The 18702-nt window shown below is 41.3% G+C and overlaps 1 protein-coding gene across 3 annotated transcripts; it reads left to right on the top strand.

Moving 5' to 3' along the window:
- Positions 1–1202: 1202 nt before the first annotated feature.
- Positions 1203–18597, top strand: LOC114440992 (transforming acidic coiled-coil-containing protein 1-like). 3 transcript variants are annotated; one of them, XM_028413693.1, is made up of 13 exons: positions 1203–1445; positions 9267–9355; positions 11548–11932; positions 13132–13180; positions 13258–13339; positions 13842–13888; positions 14627–14761; positions 14865–14941; positions 15055–15098; positions 15193–15353; positions 17663–17769; positions 17848–17968; positions 18051–18597. In XM_028413693.1, exons 1-13 carry the CDS (start codon positions 1381–1383, stop codon positions 18117–18119), a joined length of 1431 nt encoding a protein of 476 aa, XP_028269494.1. In that variant the 5' UTR covers positions 1203–1380; the 3' UTR covers positions 18120–18597. The 3 variants fall into 3 exon arrangements, with proteins under 3 accessions (XP_028269494.1, XP_028269493.1, XP_028269491.1); XM_028413692.1 differs by lacking the exon at positions 1203–1445 and adding an exon at positions 7452–7850 and having other exon boundaries at positions 14630–14761; XM_028413690.1 differs by lacking the exon at positions 1203–1445 and adding an exon at positions 7452–7850.
- Positions 18598–18702: the final 105 nt, after the last annotated feature.

Here is an 18702-nt window from a genome sequence, read left to right as displayed (position 1 = left end):
CTGACTATAGTCTTTCGGGCATGCGCAGTGGAGCGATAGATGCAGCATCAGTTGCAGGCGGTTGAATTGACCTGTTTACGTTAGGACAACAAGCGTGAGGCAATCTTGAAACTCCCACATTGTTTCAGCATTAAGTTTTTAAGCTTTTGGTCAAAGTTGTCTTTTTAGCTCTTTATTACATCATCCATGCAATTATTTGTTAGTACGTTAAGCTAATAAACAGTTGAACAGGGCTGTACTGACCCTGGAAAGTTACACCTTCATGGTATGAGACAGACAGAAATCTCTATTATGTTACAGATAGAAAGTGTTTGCTGTACTTTTCATGTAAATGCGGTGAGGTCATTTAGAAAATAGAACCTCCAAACTGAGCCTCATGTGATTCATGTAGTGGGAGGGAGGGTATGGTCCTCAGCGGTTCTCAAAGGCGGGCTTGTCCTAATGAACCGCTGCCTGACACCCTTGTGTTTCTCTGAGCTTTGTAGCCATTCAGTCAGAGGAGGCTAACGGGATGGGACAGGCATGAATCAGGAGGTATGGGTTCCTTATTTAATCATTGAGAGGCCCTGATGTTCAGTTCTCCGTTGGAGCTTTTTCTGTTTTGCAGTAGGTTTGCTTAGCTTTTCTCCTGTTGATGATTGTTAATCATACTAAATCAAGCCTTTTGTCATGCTAATTGCATTGTTTTACTTTTGAAGAGGTCAGAATATAATTGATGAAATTAGGACGTATGCAAACAAACTGATGACATTTACAGTGAAGGGTGTGTACTGTCAAGGGGGTCTGCAGGGGTGGGCTTTGGGTCACAGCAGGTAGTGGGAATGTGGTACAACAAGTGGAGCTGTGTTTCATGCCGCCAACTCTCCCTCCATCTCTCCCTCCCCCTGGATCTCAGATCTCTTATTCAGCTGATTAACAATAGAAGAGACTCATTCTCTGTTAAACAATACCCTCAAGCCTGCCACATACCCCCATGACACACTGACACACACACACATAATCCTCTGTACTTTGTGTTTTTAAATTCCCCCCTCTTCTTCCAAAGGCTTTAGACCGCCTAAGAAATGAGTGCAATCTCTGATGCGTGTGTGTGAGAGAGAGAGAGAGAGAGAGATGCTGGAGACTGAGAAAAAGAGCAAGGAGGCGGGACTGTCACCAGATCTATTCATGTGTGTAGTGTTTCTACTGTAGAACATCAACAGGGACAGGGGCAGAGAAAAAAGGAGAGGCTGGTTGGTTAAATAGTAACTAGCAGACATGAGAAGTTTTGCATCATGGCGCTCTGACACTGAGCCAGACTGTCTGAAGGAGAAGCAGAGGTGAACAGGACATACTATACAGAGCATCTGGGAAAAATCTGACACAGACTCTGCTGTTGCCATGGGGGGCTCCCTCAGCCAGCACAGGAAGGGATCCATCAGTTCTACGCGGAAAAAGAGCAGCATGTAAGATGAGATTCTTTATTGAGATGAGATTCTTCATTTATTCTGTATTCTGTATTATTATTCTATATTATTCTGTATGTGAGTGTGGGGAGAGAAGGAAACTTGCACAGGCAGAGATATTCCAGAATCGCTGAGCAGGTCCAGTTGAGCAAGGACAACAGAAGATCAATTTCACCCTTTGGTACTTGAGATTGTGTTGTCCTGCCTAAATGAATTCAGTGTCTGTCTCGAAGAGGAGTGAGAGAGAAGGAGTTGAAGGGCAGTGGTGAAACACTGATGCTTTTTCTTTGATGTCAAGACCTTCCCTGTTTGACAGGAAGCAGATTAACCATCATACACTGCACACAGCCTGTGCTGCTGTGCTTGTTTAAATGCTATTTAGGTATTCAAATATAACGAGAGAATCGTGGCTCAGCTGACAACATTAGTCTAATGTAATGAGTGTGAGCACGTCAGGTCATGCTTACGAAATTAAGCCAATGTCTGAGCCTTGCTTGGTTGGACAGCTTTTGTAGTTTACAGGATATATAGAATATATATTTCTGCTGTCTGATATTAATGCATTATGCAGCTGTGCCCTATTTCACAAGTGGTTTGTTAATCATACAACCTGTACAGTTTATTTCTGTCTGAGCAGGCACCACAGATCGCCGTCTCACTGTGTGATGTATAAACGGCAGCTATGTAGTTTTTATTCATGTCAGAATGTAAAGAACGGGAATGAAAGTATTGTTGCTGAAGCAGAGCTGAAAATAAAGCACTCTAAAGATTCTTTCACTCATTTTAATCCGTCGCACCACAGAGTGAGTCCTGTTACTTTGTCCGGCCAGCGCCGCTTTCCATCTCCATTTTTTAAAGGCTTATATAAGCGACATGTCTTGATAAATGCATGGGTTATATTCAGCTACTCATCTCTTAAATAAAAGCCTTGTGGTGACCATGGAGAGCAGCGGTTGTTGATATTAGAAGCTGTGCTGCCGTGTATTAGAGCAGAGTTTGTTTTGGTGATGGCAGTGAGCTGCAGAGATCAAACAAAGGCATGTTCAAGCAAAAATATTTTTCACCAGACAAGCATATGGTAGCTTTCATCTGTGTTTGTGTGGGGGCAGGTGGGGGTTGGGGTCCTTCTTGTGGGAAAACTAGGAAACAACCAGTGCTGTGGGATTGTAGCTTTCAGCTCCCAGTTTAATTTTAGCTGGCTTAATCATCCATTCCATGTCTTAAGTGGAGCAGTTGTTAATGTTCAGTGAACTACCTGCGCTCCAAAAGCCCCTGAACATCCACACAGGCACTCTGCTGGGAGAAGGATGGCCTGCATTTGGAGTTCTTCTCATGCTACAGTGGTACAAATTCAGGCCACTGTTAAGTGGAGAACTTCTCTTGTCTTTAGTGCATTGTAAATACATGAAGACAAGCAGAAGATTTTAATTATACACAAACCTTCACTGTGAAGTGGCTAAAAAGCCCACTTCTTCCATATTGTTAGAGCTGATGTATTAACTGCAGGAAACATACAGAAATGGTATTTTGAATAGAAAATGATTAAAACTGTATTTTAAAGGCAAATAACAGACGTTAGAACAGCACAGGGGTGTGTCGGCTCCATGCTCTGTGCGTGCATGTGTGTACAATGTTCACTCAATTGTCTGGGAATTGTGTGCCCTGTCATAGTCCCACACAAAAGCTCAGCTGGTGTCTGTACATTAGTCCTCTTGTGTATATCGCTCCCCTCTTCCTGTCTCATTGCCTCATTCTTCTTTTGTTTTATCATGTAACTGTCAGTTGAGTTATTCTTCTGTAGCACTGCGTCAACTCTAAGCTGGTTTTTAGCTTTGTTTGGTAATAATCTCTACAAAAAGGTGATGAGGCATCAGTGATGTAAACACTGTTGTTCTTCTCTATCAATCTATGTGAGTGTAAATCTAGCTAAAAATACAGAAGGTCATCAACAGTATCAGTCTTTTTTTCAACCTATCTCTATGTGTATTGTCATTAGGGTCTGTTTCTGTATGATATACACCTCCCAAATGTAGAGAAGATTGAAGCAAGGCGTCTGGACTTGTAGAGTTTTCTAGAAGACGTTTCGCTGCTCATCCAAGCAGCTTCATCAGTTCTAACTGTTTGGTGGGGAAACATGGTTTATATGTGGTTACAGACCTCTGGGTAAAACAATAAAAACAATAGCACTAAATGTTTCCATACTTACCTGTGATGTTCTGGCTGACTGGGCCAGGTGTGTCTAACGACTGGCTAACGACTATGAAACTGCCGGAGGGGGACTGGTTGACAGCCCTTTGTTCTTACTGTGAGTATGTGCAAACTTCCTGGGAATGGATGGAATCACTGCATTGTATGTGGTAGAAAGTTGATGTCTGAGGCCACCACCTCTGTTAAGGGAAGGTTTTTCCAGCTTAACATAGATGGCTTCCTTGACTCCTCTTTCATACCACCTTTCCTCCCTGTCTAAAATGTGAATGTTGTTGTCCTCAAAGGAGTGTCCTTTGTCTTTGAGGTGGAGGTGAACAGCTGAGTCTTGTCCTGAGGAGGTGGCTCTCCTGTGCTGAGCCATTCTTCTAAACAACCACTCCACAGAAGAATGAAAGACTCAGCTGTTCACCTCCACCTCAAAGACAAAGGACACTCCTTTGAGGCAGTTTCATAGTCGTTAGCCAGTCGTTAGACACACCTGGCCCAGTCAGCCAGAACATCACAGGTAAGTATGGAAACATTTAGTGCTATTGTTTTCTCAGTTTTTAAGTTTTTACCCAGACCCACCCACATAGGTCTGTAACCACATATAAACCATGTTTCCCCACCAAACAGTTAGAACTGATGAAGCTGCTTGGATGAGCAGCAAAACATCTTCTAGAAAACTCTACAAGTCCAGACGCCTTGCTTCAATCTTCTCTACGTATGATGACCTGGATGACTGAGAATCTTCATCAACACACCTCCCAAATCATTGCCATGATGAAACCAGAAATCCTGACACTGCTGTTTAAACTCATAATGGCTGTTATGGTCCTTGTTCATTGTTGCTTCTTCTCCTTGGGTCTTTTTTGCCTTTTTAAATAACAGGTTTGTAGCTGTTGTGTGGATGCGGCATTATTTCCTTTTATTGAAGTGAGGAATGCAGCAATCAATTGTTACCACTAGATGGAGCCATAGCTCACAGAAACGGCCATATTATTCTGTATGACAGCAGACATACAAGCAGACATGCTTATATGTAAAGCTGTGGTGTAAATACTTATTTTGAGGGTCTATTTATTTCAGTAGTGCAATTAGAGCTAGAGAGGATCAAGACTGTCATATTTATAGTATGGTATAGGCTCAGATAACTAAAAGCTCTTATGCTGTAATTGCTGACATGTTTGTCACATTGTTTCTTTGCTGTTTGACATTTGTGTAAACATTAACCAAACTAAAGACATGTAGGGACAGCTTGTTGTACATTCTTTTGAATGGAAACCACTAATTGAAACAAGACTAGAGTTAAGTCTAAAATTAAGTAACGAAAGCTGCAATTACACACCGCAACATGAAAATGTTGGACAGAAAATACACAGATGACTAGATGCATGAAGATGTAAAGTTTGTCTTGAGGGTGGCACCAAGGTAGAAAAAGCAAACAATTAACTGATACAACATATGAAGAATGTAATAAAATATCCAAAATTTGAAACACAACAAAGACTGTAATATCTGAGTTTGCCGTTGGCTGAGACAACCCTCACAGCCCATCTGCAGAGCACACATAAATCTGGAGTGAAAAGCTGACCTTAAGCCTAATTGATGAAAACTAAATGTCATGGAGATCTGCCTATTAGATGATGTTTCATCTTGCAATTAAAAAAATTCTGAGGGTGAAATCTGGCTAAGATTAGAACATTCACAGCAAATCTCACAGAAATCCAGGCTCTAAGTTTCAAATGTTGTTCAGTGGGAAATGTCGGCAGTAAGGAACGGCTGCTGCTGACTGTATCATCACGCAGAGGATTGGGAGCAGAGATAAACAGTGTGTGATAGTTGAGATGCCTCTCTAATTCCCTCTCTGTGTGCACACACTTACATAGTCAACTGATCCAGTATCACATCACCACTGTTTTTTCTCGCAGACATGTTCATCATGGCTGATTTATTCTTAGCTCATAACCACACATGGTGCCATCAGTCAAAATATAATTGTTCATTAACATGTTCATTCTTTGAGAGCAAAGACCTGTATTAAAGCTGTGGTCAAGTGTGTTTCATTTAACTTGTCTATTCATCGGGCATGCTAGCCTCCGCGTGTGCTAAGGTGGCAGCTTTAGATGTGGGCATATGTATGCGGGGGTTTTGCCACTATTACTGTGTGTTCTATTTGTGGCTTAGAGTTATTACATAAGAGCTGGTTCTTTCCCTCTGTTTTCTTTATTCTTCTGACTCTGCCATTGACACAGTCAGGGATGTTTCTTGACTGTCCCTGCAAGTTGTCAGTTTAAAAACAGGTTTCTGTCTATAGGCAGGTTTTACAGTGTTAAGGTGCAACAGGATAAACATGTAAGATGCCTGAATGTGCTGCTTGAGGGGCTCGAGGACAGGTTTGTCCTCTTGTGCTGTCTGACAGACAAGGAAACAAAGGAGGGGAAGGAGACAATGTTAGGAATGTTAAAGAAACAAACTGTCTATCGCTTCCATTTTAATCAAAACTTTCTATCGGACATGCTTCTAATTTGGTCCAATGTTCTGTCCACTTATCATAGGGAGCTCTTTCTCTGTGCTCATCAGTGTGTAGCAGTGTATTATGGTGCATGCTCTCTCTTCTGCCTGTGTGTACCAGCTCAGTGTGATAATAGAGGTTCTGTTTGTCCTTTCACGTGTCTTATGTGAACAACAAATGAACAACAAACAGCAAGGGAAGGTAAAAAATAAAATAAAACCATCTTCTTTTGTTACTTCCTGTTCACCTTTTTCACAGTGGCTAAACCATCTTTCTGTTATTAGATTAGTCATGGTCCATGTTGTTTCAAATAACTCATCTTATCTGGCCTAGATACTCTGTGTGTGTGTGTGTGTGTGTGTGTGCCTGTCTGTGTGGTTGAGAGAAACAGAGATATATAGATGGGAAAGCCTGGCTTTAGAGTTACATAAGCCTTTTATGAACAACCTCAGAGCTGCATGAGCGAGCAATGATGATGAGAGCTTTCAACTAAATGACTTTCCTGCCACTGTGTTGGGAATGACCGCTGAATCTAGGTTTGCTGTATTGATTTGTTGGCCATCTGGCTGGATTTTTTTCAGCAATCAATAGATGCTCAGTCAGTTTGGTTACACATCATGTCGTTTACTGCTAAACTCCGATTTTATCTGCCTGTGTCCAAAGGGAAAATGTTGTTGTTCATTCAGAGAGAATAAGCACACAGCTTGCTCTTATTTTAGTACAGCTCTTTGTCAAAATCACATTTACCCACTGTCTCAGCTGCCAAGAAAGCAAACCTTCAAATTACCTTTAAAACTCACAGTGGGCATCTCAGCCACTTGGTTTCCTCAGTCTCAGACATGAAAGCAGAAAAAACAAGCATAGATTGCATTATTATAATTTACGCTTTTCAAATTATTAGAGAGGCATGATTTCAGAAATATAGCATCTTACACTGAAGAAAAGTAGTTTAAAATATATATAGGACCCATCATTGCTCCTGATCTCTTTTTATTTTGTCGCTCTTGGAGACAATGTCTGGTCGTCTGATTGAGAAACCAGACTCTTAAAACAGGAAGCTTTTCCTCTCCTCTATACCCCCACCTCTGCTCCCTCACAATTGTCAAACGTTGGAAGTATTGGGGAGGTTGGGGGGAACTGCAGCGAGCTAGCAAACATGTGTGAGCAGGGCGAGCCAATGTCTGTTAACCAGCTGATCATCCACCCAGACAGAGAGCTGAGAGGGAGAGGGAGGGGAGCAGAGAGGGGAGTGACTACTGATGCTGTGTAATCTGCACCATGTGAGTCAGTGCTGTGCAGAGCGAAGCGGCAACAGAAGCACAGAGACACGTTTCCCTCTCACGAGCGTCAACAACACACGAGAGCAGGATGGGGGAGCTGAGCTAGAGGAGGAAGTGAGACAGCCATTTAGAGAGCAAGACAAGAGCAAATTGAAAAGACAGCCATCCTCTTATTTTTACTGTTCAAAGGCTGTTTACAACTGTCAGTGATCACAGAATTGACAGTTTGATTGTGCTGACAGTCTGGTCCAGAGGAAGAGGACGTTTACCATTACATCTTAGAGGTGGCATCGGGTTTGGGACTGTAGCAAGGATGTCCTGGTTGTCTCCGGTCCAGTGGGCCAAATGGACATGGACAGCAGTGACTGGAACTGCAGGAGGTGATGATGGGCAACTTATGGCAAAGGATAACAGAGAGGACAAGTAAGAGGGGGATTTTATCCACAACACTAGTATAAAAAATTCAATCTGACACAAGAGCTTTTTGTTAGAGAATGTGGTTATTTGTGTGATGTCGAGAAATTTCCCCTGAGTCATACTGACAGGTGGTGGACGCACACAGCTAAAGTGGCTGATGCTGTGGTTTAATGTCAGACTCTTGCCTGTGCTGTGGATCTCAGTGGCTGGGTCACACAGCTAAAAACAGATACTTAGTCAAAATGCAGGCACTCAAACTGCTGTTTTGTGCGTGGCTGCTTCATGTTCATTGTCTTGTTTGTGAGAGGATATGACTATCTAGCCCTCTTTATATGTGTGTTTGAGTGTGTGATGGCTCAGAAACACAGGGACAGTGGCAATTGGGGAACAGTTGCTGAAAGCTGGGGGAAGGGGAGAAAAGCCACAGTTTCCAAAGGCTTTCATTTTTTTCTGTCCATTTCTAGTTTCTAAGTAACCATCCAAAAGATTGCAGCCGTTGGGGCCATCACTGGGATGTAATTCAGTGTGTGTGTGTGTGTTCAGGGTTGGGGGTGGGTATGTATATTAGGATTAGCTCTGCATGGTGGTGTTGTATAGAACCCGGGAGTGTGTGAATGTGTTTGTGTGAAGTGGTTATCACAGATGGGAGTTGGGTTGGGTATATTTATTGGCACTGTGTGCGTTGTTCTTTGTTGTGCTGTTTTTCATTAATGTGGACGTTTTGATGTGGGTTGACACACACACACACACAACTCTCACTGTCAAGGTCTCTCCCTTTTTGTCTACCCACAGTTAGGAAATAAATTCGGGCTGGGTGTCTAGGCAGCTGACACAGCACACCAAAGACTGTGTGTGTGAATTGCTGTTGTGGGTCACAGAGTGTCCTTATTGAGGTGCAAAGGATGCAGGTGGCCTTGTAGGGCTTCACTTCCTTTCCTTTCCTCTCCCTTCCTCTGACTTCCTTTAAACTAAAAGCACCATGTTTATTTTTAGTTACTTTGAAGTCTATTGTTTTTGTGTTACTCTAAGACATTGGAAAGTCATCATTTCTTAGAATGGCATTAACTTTGCAACACATGAGCAGGTTTTTACATATGTATCAGTGGTCCTTTAAAATAAGGAACACACTGAATGCCTCTGTTCTCTAAGACAGTAGACCTTTGTTTGAAATATGATCTTATAGCTCAATGTGATTGTTTTTTTAAACCACGTGCTCTAAATCAATATAACCGTTTCTGTTTTGTGGATTTATTCCTATGCATTTTTTCCTATTTCAAATCTCCGACTCTTATCTTGTCAAAAAATTCCAAATAGCTGAAGCTAAGCTGTAGTTTGTGGCTGGTACTTGCTATCAGCTTCAGCCTCAGTATTAAATGCAAGTCAGGATACAGACGATAAATAAATCTTTCCTCTGTCCTGCAGTTCTGACTCTGAGGGGACCTTTGAGACGCCAGAGGCTGAGTCTCCAGTTGTGAACCTGCTGAGTCAACTGGACAACTCCATCCACTCAGGTGAGAAAACGCAGCTGCCCCAGTGCTCCTAATACAGGTCAAACTCTGCCACATCTCAATGGTGATTTTAGATGTTCTCAATTAGAACTGGGTGTTACACTGCAATGTTTTATTGCTGTTCATAAACAATGCTGTATATTGTGATATGGAGTTGTTCTTATTTTGTCAAGTTTACACTGTATTTTATTTTGGCAAAGAACTTGTATTGCTGCCTGTATTTAGTATTCATAGACTGCAAGTAAAGCCTGAACGTAGCCTCAATGTTTAAAAAGTAAAGCCAGTTCGGCTCAGGTGACTTTTCTAGTTGAACAACCTAAAAAAAACAGTTTATAAGAACAGAAAACATTTTTCTAATGAGTTTATTCATTTGTTTTGGTTCTTCGGTGCAGCATGACCTTTATTTAGTAAATCCTCTTTAGGAAAAGAAAACAACAGCTATGACATGTCACCACAAAGTGTTCCCTCCTCCAGCTGTAACCTCTAATCCAAATATTGTCATGCTCTTTTTTTAATAAACCAAAATGATGATGGTTAAAAAAGCCACACAAGCATGTTTAACCTGTGTCAGTGTTAAACACACAGACATGACTTAATTCTTCCTTGTAGGTTAGGTTTTCCATCTTTCTGTGTGTTTACAGTCTGATTAAAGACTTTTAACTGTTAATCCAGCAGTAGCATCGAATTAAACAAAATTAGTAGCTGCATAAACACTCATCTCATTGTCTTTATAAACAGTTTATGGTAATCCCAGTCAGGTCTTGGTTAAACCTACTATCATCTGCCCAGACTGTGCACATGGAAAGTAATTAGAAATGTAAATGAGCTCCTATCTTCAGTTAGGCCCAGACTTGCAAATGTAATGGGTTGCAGTTGAATCCAGCCTTTTAGAAGCTGCCAAAGAGGCCTTACTGGTATTCACTACCCCTCCCCACCGCCTGCTCCTTCAGTGGTCCTGCTTTCCACAGACATAAGTAACACACATTACCATGGTAAAAGATCATCTAATGTGATTATCTCTAATGTTTGCAAACTTCATTTCTCCACCCACATCAGTGATAATTATAATGACTTTAATATTCATTGTACTGCATGTGTGGAATAGGATCATATCAGTCTGTGTGGTTTGGATGTCTCAGCTTGACAATAACTGCCTCCCTTTCATAAAGCCGTCACATGCTCTCTACAAAATCTGGGTTACTTTCATAAATAAAAGATCAGCTGTGTACAGAAACTGATACTTGCCTTCCCTATAATTAGAAGACTCAGACGGTTTGCAGTTCACAGGAACAACCACATGCCACCATGTGACCAACAATGATGCAGATGAGACCTTAAACAGCTTTGTGAAGTTGTATCTGCTTCTCTTTCACTGAATCTCTCATTTCCCCCTCCGCCTACTTTTCCTCTTTTTCGTTGAATTGTGAAACTCCAATAAAGGTTGATGTTGTTTTTGTTGCTAGGCCGCGTGGTGGTGTGTACTCTGCATGACAGGGTGTGGTTCCTTTACATCTGTTCCTTGTCTCTAAAGGGTGTGTGTGTCTGAAAGTACCCAGATTTTCAGCAGAAGCTTAGCCAAACTTCTATTAATTGAATGGATTATGTATTAAGCCACAGGTTCATTATTTGAGGATGATTTGTAATGTGGGACTGTTACCGGCCCAGGGTGAAACCACAATGACTTCAATTGTGTGCATGCTGAGAGAAAACACAGGAGAGGCTGTTATTGTGTGTCTCAGTGTGGGTTTTACAGTAAGTGGGTTTTGTACAGCAGCAGTGTGACTCAACACAGATCAGGCTGCTGCTTCTGCCGCTGTGGTCATTAGCTCAGTGTTAACATGAGGACACAGGAAGTGATGTCTTCTGAGAGGAAGCCAGCTGCCATTTTAAGGTTTCATCAGTGAGATCAGTGTTGAGTCCCTAAAGAACAGATAAAATATTCAGGTAAATGTGATTTGGACCTTTTTGATGGTATTTGCTTCTATTATATAATTTGTCCAGTTTTCTGCTGCAAAGCTAGACTTTGGCAGATGTTATGTTATTATATTTAGAACTCACCCCAAGATTCATGTTACCAATCTCCTGCATCCTTGCGTCATTAAAGTCCTCTGATCACGGGTAGTAGATCTGGTGTTGCCTGTGTTGCCTGACAATCAAGATACCATATAAACCTAATCTTCTACTTTCTTTCACAGTTCTTCCTGTTACAAACCACTTTCTGGACCAGAACTCTAACCAGAATGTTGGTACGGCGCCATCCCACGAGGTTGACTCCCTGAACAACCTCACCGCCTCTTCGCCTAATAACAACAGTCTGGATCAGAACCTGAATTTGACCCTAAGCGCCAAACCCGAGGGCCTTCCTTCTAACCTTCAAGCTGTCCGACCCCCCTCTCTATCCGTAGTCTCTCTGCTGAACAAACCTGATCCTACAGAGGTGGACGACGAACCTCCTTTGACATCTGACTCCACCCCTGGCTCAAACCTGACCCTTGGTCATGACATTTGTGTGGATCCTGATTTACTCAATGGCAACATGAACACAAAACTGACCTGTGAGACCAGCAATGCAATTATTACGTGAGTAGAACATCATAGGTAAACAACAGTCCTCTTTAGGCATTGACCATAATCATGCTCCATCCAGTCTGTGGGCACAGTTACACATAGGCAGGCACTGAACTAGTCTGACTCAGATTTCCGAGCCGAACAAACACTTCTCTCTTTTAATGGCTGCAGGGAACAGTAGTGAATGCAGCCTATTGTGCACAATGAACCTGAAGTGATCAAAGTGTTGCCATTTTAACAAACTGTGGCAGCCTGTTGTGTGTACTGAAAGAGCCTGTCAGCTGTTGTTTATCTCCCACATACCCATTCACCCCTCAGCAGCAATAGGTATATTTTGCAAATTGTATTTGCAATTTTTTTCTTTTAATATGGTGAAAAGTCATGCATGTGAAACAACCCCCTCTGGTGGTTTGGTTTTTAATAACCTTTATTATCTCTATTGACAAAACATGTAAAGACATTACATGTCTTTAGGGAAGTATTCTAATACTTAATTTGACCATTATTGTATTAACAAATGACAACACTTTTTATAGGAATTCTTTTAATACCCTTGATATATCAAACAGGAGAAAACAGGATTTAGCTTATTTAAAGTCTATGTGTGACTGCACCTTCTCTGTCATCTCACTAGTCTTCATTTTCTAAACTATAATAAACCCTGCACTCCCCTTGTGTTTAACCTAACCCCTGTCCCATCCTCTCCTGTGTCTTTCCTTCCCTTTTCTTTCAAAACCTGTCATTCTTTTTTCCCTTCTCTCTGTGTGGCATCAGGACTGCTGAGCAAGTCCGTTTCCTCTGTGTTCTGTTGTAAGTACTTCATAACTGTGTGTGCAGAAGTCTGTGTGTGGGTGTGGCTGTATTTCTTTCTGTCATAAATACATTAAACCAAGAAAGATGGGGGGAAATGTGTGAGGACACAGTTTATTTTTACAGTATTGAGTGAAGGACCTCTAAGTCCCTCTGTGCACGTGTTCTTCATTTTGGTTTGGCAAAAGCCTTCTTCATTAATCTGCTTTTGTTCTGTGTAATACGGCACATTTAGTAGAGCATTCAAGCTCAGCACGCACAAACCAAAACTATGTGGTTCCATTGTAAGTCTCCATGTCTCCTCCTTTCTCTTTCCATCATTACACCTGACCACATGTACGCGCATACAAAGCTATGATCTGCTTTGTGTTGACACTGATGTTGTTGATCTTCATACTCAGGAACTCCTGTAAAGTGAAGCAGCCAATGCAGAATGACTACAGCGGGCAGGTAAGCACTGGAAATGGTTCTGCTTTTCAGCTGCACATAGTGTATGTGGATGATTGAGTTTAATACTGCTGTTAAAGGAGGACCATCATGGAGACCATGCCACAGACGAGGAGAAGTTGGCGAGTAGTGTTGGGGTTAAACCAGAAAAGGATCAAAACAGTGAGTAACATAATAATTTAAGATTCATTTTTACGTATAATGTTTACTTATCACACTTTTATGATGAAGTAACAGTTCAGCTGTGACTCAGTGAAGGGCTCTATTGTACGGAGATCTGAACTGTTAATGTTTAGTCATCGAGCTTTAGCTCCCTACTGTGCAAACACTCAGCCATGGCTAATCAGTACCTCACAACTACTAGGTCACAGACATACACACACACACATTGTTAATTATTAACATTACATATTGTATTGTATATATGTTTTGTTCTGCTTTGATCTGAGCTGTGTTGTAAACATTTGTTTAGGTGTTTGTGTAAGTTTTTATGAAAAATGTTTTGTAGTTTTAATGGCCCAGCAAGTCTCAAGAGTTTTTTTCTGATGTCATGTCAGCTCCTCTTCAGTTGTGATATACAGTCAGAATGAACTGATAGAGGACTTTGGTAGCTACGATACACAGTACATCCCAAAATTTCTTGTCTGTTTTCTTTCAATTCAAGACTGCCATGTTACATCCAAACCTGAGGAGTCAGACTGCTGCTCTGTGGTGAGTTATTATCCAGTGATCAGGTTTTTATATAAAGTGTCTAAATTACTACTACTCTATCAGCACTTGAAACTGTGATCTCACCGGTGACCACCAGGTGGGGCTGAAGCCTTTTTTAGTTACTCAAACTGAACTATATCCAGATTAACAACAGCTTTGACAAGTCCAGGCCTGTAGCAGTGTCACTGTCAGGGTAACAGTTGCACTTTCACCCCCATCTATTTCATCATATATACACATGTGCACAGTATACCAGTACATAAAAAACAAGGCAAGTAAAGTGTGTCATTGTGACTTGAAGAGGTTATTGGGTGCATAATTTTGGAGGCTGCAGCATGATTGCCTGTCTGATACAATGACTGCACTGTGCTGTGGGACAGCAAGAGGTACTTACTGTCCGCCACCATGTTCATCTGCTCAGGTGACAGATGGATTTAGATTATCATTCAGGAGATTAGAATATGACTGTCATAATCCAGAGAAGGACGAAATGAGAGAGGTACAGGGGAGGAGAAGAGGAATCACTGTTGTTGTAATGTGTAAGAAAGGAGAAACAGAGAAGAAAAGAGAAGCTAAAATCAAACAATGTAGTTTGTATTAAACTTCACATCAAACAGATGCAATTTTACAAAATGCAGGCTTTGTCCTAAATAGGTTATAAATCCATGCAAAGTCCCTTATCACTGTACTATATTAAAAGATTAAAGGCCATGACTGATTTCCTTCTGCTCTTCTCAGCAGTACGATGACACGTGCAAATTGAAGAACAAGTCAGGGGGAAGTGAGATGCAGAAAACGGGAAGCCAGGTCCTGGATTCCATCTGTATCAGCGAGGCAGAGAAACAGGCTGTTCTCACCCTCATCAGGGAGGAGGTACATACATGTTGTCACTCATCTATCCAAGAATCATCAGTCACCTGTGTGTGAGGGTGTAGGTTTAATTCATGCATACAATTCTGCTCATGACTCCTTTCAGATCATCACTAAAGAGACCGAAGCCAACGACTGGAAGAAAAAGTATGAGGACTGCAGACAAGAAGTCACTGAGATGAGGTCAGAAATTTATTTATTTTTATTTTTATTTATTTTATCTTTATTGCCTTCAAATGGCGTCCTATAACGTAAATGTAATCTTAATAAACTGCTATGTTTGTGTCTTATTGCAGGAAGATTGTTGCAGAATATGAAAAGACGATTGCTCAGATGATTCGTGAGTCAAAGTGGTTGTGGATACAATCTATGAAACATTTTTTGGGGGGTTTCCAGACAGAATGGAAGAAATATTATTTTTCTTCTTCATACAGAGGATGAGCAGCTCAGCAGACAGAGCTTCGAGAAGGCTTTGCATGCAGTCACATTGGAGAAAGAGGCCGCCGTTGCAGAACTGAACTCCGTGGAGCGCTCTCTCTCTGACACGTTTCGCCGTTATGAAAATATGAAGGGCACTGTTGAGGATTTTAAGAAGGTAAGTACTATTAGATCAAGTTCAAGTCTAGATGATTACAAGCAGGATGTATCCCTCTCTAGTGCTGAAATAACCAGCTGATAGTTGCACAAATTGGAGGGTTGTAAGAGGATTAAGGTCAGAGTAAGGTCGGACTCTTGTGATTAGAGGCAGTGGTCCTAAGAACAGTGTCGGGTGTTTACATTGAAGGTCCCTTCATATGGCCTTCAAACAGTGTGTCTATAACGCTGTAACACACAAAAAAGCTTTGATTGAAGAGGTGTATGCCCAAATCCTGACCTCAGTTTGACCCAGAACTGGTTCAGAGCAGCTGTTTATGAGGGAACAGCTGTGCTGGTTTTGTTGGACAGTTTCCAGGACTAAATGTGTGCAACAGCAGGAATTCTGAAAAATAAGAAGGCGAAAGGGGTGAATGATATGGGTGAAGAGTATTCAAGTTATGTACAAGTATGCAGTTTTCGTGCATCACAGCAGCTGTATTAGCAGTATCACAAAAGAGACAAAAAGAATGACCAGAATCCAAAGGGCTATATTCAAGTCTCTGCAACATACCGGTACTTTAAATCAGGGATTAAGTTTAGTCAAACCCTGTTAAAAACCTGTGTCCCTGGTTTGATAGTAACCACTTGTACTTACTGCTCAGGGCATGATCAGGGTTAGGTCTTTCCCGCCTTAATGTGTTACTGGACTGATTCATTGACTGAAAAAATTGGTGACTTTTAAAAACATAAATATCTAGATATAGGGCTCTACATCTGTGACAATAATTACACCTTTAAGGCCTAATGTCTACACATTTCTCAGATTGACAAGGATAAGACATTATAATAGCATTAGTATTCCATGAGATAATATAGATGAAGCTAGGGTGCAAATGAGCATGTGCACCACACCTTTAATAACATCAAATGATGAAGTCATTTAGGTGATGTCATAGAATATCTGCTGTGAGAGTGAACAAATGTTTATTTTTGATCTGTCCTTTAATATTATAGAATTTGAGTTAGCAGTTCAGTTTAGTAGCCTACATCTTGTCACTGGCATAACAGACTGAATATTTGGTCTCCATGCATTCAACAGAGAATCAACAGACTTTGTACTGTCTATGTGACTAACACACAGACAGTACAATACATCAGCAACACATCAAATTTGCAGTCAACATAGAATTCCACACAGAATCTTTGTTGACTAAAACACACAGTACAAACCATTAACAACACAATTTTGCAAAAAGTGAACAGCAAACTGTCGATGACAAAACTCTTCCCTGTTGGGGTTACCCTTGGCCCCTCACACAGAAGAGGCATTTCTTGGTGAGGGTGCATTTGGTTGTGTAATCAAATGTTTCAACACAGAAACCAACACGGAGGACAGTGTTTCATCAGCTGGCCACAGCTCTGCTCTACCTGCAGACGGCTGGAATTGTACATTCAGATCTCAAGCCACACACTATAATGTATATAGTAAAATGGTTGTGAACCGTCACGATGACCCAATCGAGGTAGATTATTGACTTTGGCGTTGTTCAGCCCACCTCTGAGACCAACTCTGAGACCTAAGCCCAGAGTCTTCCTTACACAGCACCAGAGGTGCTTCTGGACATTCCCTACATTCCCAACAAGGCCATTGACATGGAATCCGGGATTGATAGCTGTTGCTACAGCTATCAATCCCGTAGTAACAATAAAGACAACATCCTCTTTCACAGTCATACCAGCGGGTATGACTGACTAGTACACAAGGTCTCTATAGCAATAACAGAGGACACCAAAGAAGAAACTGTTCTAAAGCAAAGCAACAAGCATATTTCCGTAGAAAAAGCAGGAGACAGTGACACTTGGAGATCAGGTTGAGAATGGCAGGTGCTTTTGGCCCATCATAAGAAAAATCATAGATGCTCTTCACTATTACTTCTGCTGACCAGCTCTACCTCCACATTTATGGCAACATGCAAATGACAAAAGCAGAAAGATGACCTCTTCCATTCACATTTGGTGTCAAAATATAAAAGTTTTACACCAATCATCCCCTAAAATCTTTTTTTTAAACTAATCATAAAACTAATAATCACACAAAATTAAAAAATTCAGTCAAAAACAAAAAGGTTTTGCACCAGTCATCCTATTAAAACACCCCTAAAACGTCAAATTGATAATCCTGATTGTTCAATTTGATTCATTTATTAAATATTTGTTAAAAATGAATTTGTCAAATCTGCTGATACACCTTACTTCTCTTTCTTTTTTTACACTACATACGGTAATAATATCTGCACCATGATGCATCTGCTTTCTCTCTTTGTGCAGAATGAACAGGTGCTGAAGAAATGTGCTCAGGAATATCTGGCCAGAGTCAAGCAGGAGGAGCAGCGATACCAGACACTCAAACTCCATGCTGAGGAGAAACTACAAAAGTAATGGAGCATCTTAAAGTTCTAACAAAGACTTGAGATGTTGGAGTATAAAAAACCTTCATTCATTTTCTCTCTTAGGGCCAATGAAGATGTTGCTCAAGTGCGAACAAAGGCAAGCTCAGAGAACATGGCACTGACTGCCAGCCTGAGGAAGGAACAGATGAGGAACGAGTCTTTGGAACAAGCCCTGCAGCAGAAGGTAATAGGAAACCTCACACATGTAATGCTGTTGTTGTGGCATGTAAAGATTTCATGTATTTCTTTCATTGTTTTTTTTTTAGACTCAAGAGATCGAGGAACTCACAAAGATTTGTGATGAGCTGATTGCCAAAATGGGAACAACAGACTGAGAGTAACTTCATGGGTATCAGCTACTCCCGTCCCTCCGGCCCTACAGTGATGCCCTGTGCATGCCCCCAGCCCAGAAGCATCTCATGTCCTGTGCCTGCCCAGCTCCTCAGAGCCTGTTAATGTACAGATGTCTGAAGTAACTTCCTGTATACTACAGTTGCACTACATGTGACGTGAACCAATAAGGTTCTATTACGTTTCATCGCCTTGTTGTGTTAGCGTTTTTTGCCCATAATGGGGCCATCTGGAGCTCTTGTGCTTTTGTCCATCATGCAAGAGAACAACAACCCACTTGTGACTCAACTTAAATTCCCAGCAGCTTAACAGCTAAACTCCCAGCAGCTCCTCCTGCAGGGTGACATCAGGCTTAATGCGGGCCGTGGTTTGTTTTGACATTACGTCTTGGGTTTGTGCTGTAATGGGCTATTGACGAGGATTATTTTATATTAAAGCAACAATACAGAAAATGTATTTTTATATGAAGTATATTTGGGTTTTATTTTGAAAGACCGGACCCCAGGGGGACTTTGTAGGACACTAGGATAAACTGGAGGAAAATAATGCAGTGCTCACAGGCCTTGG

This window comes from Parambassis ranga, chromosome 9, assembly GCF_900634625.1.
Source record: "Parambassis ranga chromosome 9, fParRan2.1, whole genome shotgun sequence".
NCBI lineage: Eukaryota > Metazoa > Chordata > Actinopteri > Ambassidae > Parambassis > Parambassis ranga.
Note: the sequence above shows the minus strand (reverse complement) of the source record. Positions and strands in the feature narration are given on the sequence as shown.